Source organism: Berghia stephanieae, chromosome 2, assembly GCF_034508935.2.
Source record: "Berghia stephanieae isolate SIO BIC M18660-M18661 chromosome 2, UCSD_Bste_1.3, whole genome shotgun sequence".
NCBI classification, from domain to species: domain Eukaryota; kingdom Metazoa; phylum Mollusca; class Gastropoda; order Nudibranchia; family Aeolidiidae; genus Berghia; species Berghia stephanieae.
Genome location: NC_088361.1, coordinates 123618481 through 123625149, shown reverse-complemented (window position 1 = coordinate 123625149; position 6669 = coordinate 123618481). Strand labels below are relative to the sequence as shown.

The window sequence follows — 6669 nt, the reverse complement described above, 5'->3', positions numbered from 1 at the left end:
CTAAAGCAAAGTAAACAAAAAATATAATAGTAATCTTCGTACTTCAGCTGTACTTCCACATCCACACGCCCTCTTTTTCCTGATAACGCACACACAATCATGCGCGCGCGCACGTGAACACACACACACACACACAGACAGACGCACACCGCCAATTTTGAAATATTCAAACATATTGAAACATTCATTCTCAATCAAACCTGTTGGTTAGCCGAATCTCATCAATCCTATCCAATATTGTCGCAAATTTATAATTGAAGATAAACGCATACTGCCGTCGATACTCTGAAAAAAAAAACCCTAAAAAAAATAAAAAACAGCACATTTTGCGACAGTCGGGCAGTATAGAGGGTCGTGTCATATTATGGCTCTGTTATAAAATATCAATACAGTATTATGGTCTCCATATATATATATATATATATATATATATATATATATATATATATATATATATATATATATATCAAGGACATCTATTGAGGGGTCCTTGATATATATATATATATATATATATATATATATATATATATATATACATATCAAGGACATCTATTGAGGGGTCCTTGATATATATATATATATATATATATATATATATATATATATATATATATATATATATATATATATATATATCACCAATTTAACCAATTTGTTGTTCAGTTATGGGCAATTCTTTCTTTGTAGTGGCTCTATGACATCTTGCTTATCAATGTTCCACACCACATTTTGCGACAGTCGGGCAGTATAGAGGATCATGTCATATTATGGCTCTGTTATAAAATATCAATACAGTATTATGGTCTCCATATATATATATATCATAATATGACACGATCCTCCATACTGCCCGACTGTCGCAAAATGTGCTGTTTGTTTTTTTTAGGTGTTTTTTTTTCAGAGTATCGACGACAGTTCAGCATGCGTTTATCTTCAATTATAAATTTGCGACAATATTGGATATACAGTAGAATTACTTTAAACCGAAATTTTGGGGACCTTCTAAACCATTTCGGTTTAAAGACATTTTGGTTTAAAGCAAGTTCCCGTTTTGCAATGTTTTTCAAGGGTAGTAACTATTTAAGGAATTTGCTCATTTAATCGTATCATGGGTTTCCCCTTAAATGGAGTTGTTGAATAAATGCCATCTTCGTAATCATTAATTTTTTATTTTTTTTATTGTTATTTTTTATTTTTTTTTGTGTGTGTTTTAAAAATATTTTTGGGGGTTTTCGTTTTCAATTCAAAATTGTTGAAAGAGTTGAGTTCGGGATGCCGTGTATTTTACATATCTCCGTCTTGATCACCTTTTTTTTTCGACTTCACATAGTATTTTGATTTTAAACTCAAACGTGTAAGCACAATGCTTTCTTTTAGTTTAGACATCTTAGCAAAGCTAAAATACGATCGAAAGTTCTTGTGCGATAATTGATAATGAATGATGGGCAGCTACTCAGAGGTGAAGTGAAATGGAAATGAAAAGGCGTGTCAATGCTAAGCTGTCTACTACACATCTCTCTTTTGTTGAAAAGCCATTAGGTTCAAAGGCCTAATTACATAGAACCCCCCCCCCCCCCCCTCACACACACACATTTAAACAAAGTGGAAATGAAATGTCATTTCAATGGTCAGTTGTCTCCCCCCCCCCCCCCCTCCTTATCGTCGTGTTGAAAATCCAGTCAGTTCCAAAGCATCAACTCACGAGCGAGAACATCTCGCCTGCGTAATTCTCCACCCCAACCCCCCCTCTTTCCTCATTTTTCGCCTGCCAGTCACCCGCTGTCTTCCTTTTCCAGTCTGTGCGACTGTGGTGTTGGCCAAGTCCAAGTGCAGTGATTGAAGTGTTTGCCTTCCCCCCCCCCCACCCCCCCCCCCCCCCACCCCACCCATCACCCTCATCTTATACTTACGCTCTGTTTAATATCGCCGGACATTATTACGTGTGGCCTCCTTCCCGAATTTTTGAAGAAAAATATAGAGAGAAAAAGGGAAGGTGCTCTCAAGTTGTTTCGGTTTAAAGAAAGTCCTGCTTAGAAGTATTTCGGTTCATCGTAAGAATTAGTACAAAGAAAATGAAGAAACTAGTACAATTTATTAAATTCTTTGCGGTTTAAGGTATTTTTCGGTTTAGCTTCTTTCGGTTTAAAGTAATTTTACTGTATATATATATATATATATATATATATATATATATATATATATATATATATATATATATATATATATATATATATATATATATATATAGAGAGAGAGAGAGTTGTCTTTACTTGTTAATAGTTTTTTTCATAAATGTCAGACTTTCTTATGTTGCTGTGGACGGAATTTCATAGCCTGACTGTCAATGGGGAACGGGGCTTGAATATATTGTGCGCATTTTTAGCTTGGACTGGGACAGCAGATAGCAACACTGTTTCCTTGAGGTTCGTAATTGGGTTGGTGTTTTGTCCTAATAATATGCCTTTGAAGAACATCTTTCCCATTTGTTCGCCCCTTTGTGTCAGTATTATCCAGTTTCTTTCCACCATCATGTTTTACACTAGTATATGTGTTGTAGTTGCATTGTCAATCTGCAGGAATTTTTCAAGCTGGTTCACGGCTTTCTCTGTTTAGGTGTCCTACACACAATACTACTGTATTCTAAGCTAGTTTATTCAAAATCTTATAGTAAAGCAATGTTCTTTTACCGCGTGATTAAAGTTACTGTTTAAAAACACCAATTTGTTGTTCAGTTATGGGCAATTTTTTCTTTGTGGTGGCTCTATGACATCTTGCTTATCAATGTTACCTCTAGATACTCGGCCGTTGACGTTGTCTCCAATTTTCGTCATGTATGTTGTGAGCATTGATTTTTCTAGACTTCGAGCTTGTTAAAGTCTTGTTGGTATGTCACCTGGGAAGGATGTTCTCGCTAAATAAAGGACGTAATATTGTACCCTCAGAAATTTCTCGTGGCTTGCCATTAAAGCACGCCAAGTGAAAAAAAAATGTATCTATAACCGTTCCTTGAGTGACACCGGACAAGACTGGAAGTGCTTATGACAATGTTGGTACGACCAGACGGGAGGGGAGTTATCCAGGAATGTGTTTTCTCTGAATTCCCACATTGTTTTAGCTTTACGAATAGGCTTTTTATTTTTGGATTTTCTCAAAAATGTCTTGTTTAAGTCCACTCAAATTGTCTCTGTCGAGCCATTTACCTTGATGATATAACATTTTTTCAGCGTATTCTTGCCATCGAGGATTTTCACAATATTATTTTGTATGATGTGCTCTTTGAGCTTGCGGGGCACGGACGTCAATCACACTGGTCCGTAGTTTTCAGCTCTTCTTCCACCTTTCTGTTTGAATACTGGAGTTATATTGATTTACACGTTTCCAGTCATTAGGAACTTTCTCCTGGTCAAAAGATGCATGATGGAGGACCGTGCCAAAGACACTGGTCGATAGTTCTCACCTCTACTTCTATCTCCTTTTTAAAAAATACAAAGTCCTTTGAAACTTTTCCCTGGTCTAAAGATGCATGGAGGAGGAACATGTCGACAAGAGTAGCAGTTCTTGCTAGAAAATCCCGTCCATTCCTAAGGCAAGTTATCTTTGAGATTCTGCAAATTTTTGCGATTACTTCTGATGATACTTATGTGAATGCCCATTCAATCGTGTCTGACAGACCCAGCACTGCAGTATGGTTCAGAAAGTTTGCAGGGTTTACCAGTGAGGTTTCGCTGGAAAGTGAGTAATTTTCGACAGGAATTCAACTTTTACAGATTTTGCGTAAATGTGAAAAAATATTAACAAATGTTTTTATTCACAGCACTTGCTTACATCCAACTACATCCTCTCCCAGTCCTCCCCTCTCCCCCCCCCCCCAAAAAAAAAAAGCAAAAACAAGCAAAAAGGTGAAAAACAAACAAAACAAAAATAAAAAATAACAAAACAAAATTAAAAATAAAACAAAACAAAAAACAAAACAAAAAGAAACCAAACCCAAATCTCTCTCTTTCTCTCTCTCTCTCTCTCTCTCTCTCTCTCTCGCTCTTTCTCTCTCTCTCTCTCTCTCTCTCTCTCTCTCTCTCTCTTTCTCTCTCTCTCACACACACATACACACACAGATTCTAGTACATTCCATGTCTTTAAGTTGTTTATTTATTAAAACATTAACCTGCAGACGACCTGAACTATCGCCAACATATATTATTTTAATAATATCAACGTCCTTGACAGCATCTAATCATGTTGGGAGTCCTCGTAATCCCCCCCCCCCCCCTAAAAAAAAAGAAAGAAAGAAGAAAAAAAAAACCCGCCTCCCGACTAATTAAAGATAAAAACGAAAAGAAATTTATGGTTTAAATAAAACAAATAATTAAAAAAAAACACCTCTTAGTTGAAAACAAAAATACCAAAAGACGAAATGCATGTCCATGTGTTAGAGTTCGTGTGTGTGTGTGTGTGTGTGTGTGTGTGTGTGTGTGTGTGTTAATGTGTGTGATAGATAGACAGGAAGAAAGAAAGAAACAGATAGATAGATAGATAGATAGATAGATAGATAGATAGATAGATAGATAGAGAGAGAGAGAGAGAGAGAGAGAGAGAGAGAGAGAGAGAGAGAGAGAGAGAGAGAGTCATTAAAAAAAAAATAGAAATTACAATAATACTGCTGCTGCGATAGGCTTCGTGTAAATAGTCATTTAAAATTGGTGTTTGGTAAATTAAGAACATAATTTTTGTTTGGCACATCATTTGTTTTCTTTAAAACATAGATGCTTGCCTTGTTTGTATTCAAAGTTATTCTCCTCAGTCTTCTTCGTGAGATTTATATTTGAGTCTCATCTGTATTTATGGATTATCACTTTCTCCCTATCATGCAATAAAATACTCAAGCAAAATCAGATGTTTTTCAGAAGGGATTAAATACTATCTAGTTTGATAGGAAACATGTATTTAAAACAGCCCATAATTACACCAGCTCACAATAATTGTCCAACAAGTAGCAATTGTATCAAGAACTTTTTTTTCTCTCTCTCAATATAAAACACATCATGTATACGTGCATGTTTAATTATATATTTACTACCTTGGAAATACCACTTTCTCACATGGGGGTCACGCGGTGCTCATTTTCTCACAAATATTTCGATGTAAGCATGCAATACAGCGTAATTGGTGCTTCGAGTCTGCGCGATGGATTCTGGGAGAATGTTTTGGCCCCCGGCCAGAGTGAAATTTGCCAATTATTTATTTACTCTAATACAAAGTGTAGCTTTTTAAAATCATAATTTGGCCAAGGCACCGTGCTCCCAACAAGTGTAGTTTTTATTTTCTGTTTTTAAGAGTTAATATAATTAGCATGATGGAGTTGTTTGTCATTGATATTGTTTTAGAGTGGAAGGCAATAACCATGTAAGTGAGGAAATGAAAAAGTTAAGGTAGAGTCAAAGGCAGGCTTGCCCACTTCTACGAAAGATTCGTAAAATCACGCATTTTTGAGTTTTCACAACAGAACGGCATATGCCTCTTTGATTCAATAAAACTTGTTTCAGTGGGAATTTTAATGTCAGAGCACACATATTAAAGACATTGAATTGTTATTTATCATGCTGAAAACGCGTTAATAGATATTATATGGTTAGTTAAAAACTAGGCATTTAAAAAAAGGTGAAACATGTCAGATGTATCTACGTCTTTCTATTTTTCCATGAGTATGTACATGTGGTAATGTCTGTCTGTCTGTATGTCTGTCTCTCTGTCTGTCCGAACCGACATATCTACCTACCTACCACTTACTTACCTACCTACCTACCTACATACCTAACTACCTACCCACCTGTTTTCATATATATATATATATATATATATATATATATATATATATATATATATATATATTATATATATATATAAGAGAGAGGAGAGAGAGAGAGAGAGAGGAATCATATGTACTCATTTACTGTATTTTATTTTTAACAGGAAAGGAGGAAGCGACGAGAGAAGAGACACACCATGAAGTCATATGACGATGAAGAGCGGCCCGCGTGGTCTCCAGCCAGTCGCACAATCCCTTTTGGTAGATAGTGACAAACGAAGAAACACCAAAATCAAGTTCTTCTTACCGATATATCATAGTTTGTAGTAGTAGCACATGAGGAAACTCCAAAATTTATGGTCTTCTTTTAACCATACTTACTTGAAGTCTCTGATCGAACATATTATTTTCCCTAAGTCAAACGGCATTGAACAAGTATGGAAAGTCTATAGAAAATTGAGCTTGAGTGCTGCAATTTGTTTGAAGAAATAATATAATATTGAAATCCCATTCTTCCCTATTCTGTTCCACGCCATCTTTTTAAAAGTAATTGGTCATTTATTTGTTCATTCTGTGCAACTCGTTTAATACAAATAGAATTCTAAGAGTTGTGGCTTTTAAAAAAGTAAATTAGGATACGTCTTAATTTAATAATAATAATAATAATAATAATAATAATAATAATAATAATAATAATAATAATAATAATAATAATAATAATAATAATAATAATAATAATAATAATAATGATAATAATGATAATAATGATAATCATGATAATAATAATAATAATCCTTGCATGTTTTTTTTTTAATTGTGGAATCTCTGCCTACTTTACATGCCAGCCAATGGAAAGAGCTGGC

At 34.8% G+C, this 6669-nt stretch overlaps 1 protein-coding gene across 1 annotated transcript in view; it reads left to right on the top strand.

Annotated features, from left to right (window-relative positions):
• The window catches only part of LOC144966491 (uncharacterized), a 20120-nt gene extending 13913 nt beyond the window's left edge, over positions 1–6207 (top strand). Inside the window, exon 12 of the mRNA XM_078903096.1 lies at positions 5971–6207. Within this exon, the coding sequence (XP_078759222.1) occupies positions 5971–6075 (105 nt within the window). The 3' untranslated portion in view covers positions 6076–6207. The remainder of the gene's footprint in view (positions 1–5970) is intronic.
• Positions 6208–6669: the final 462 nt, after the last annotated feature.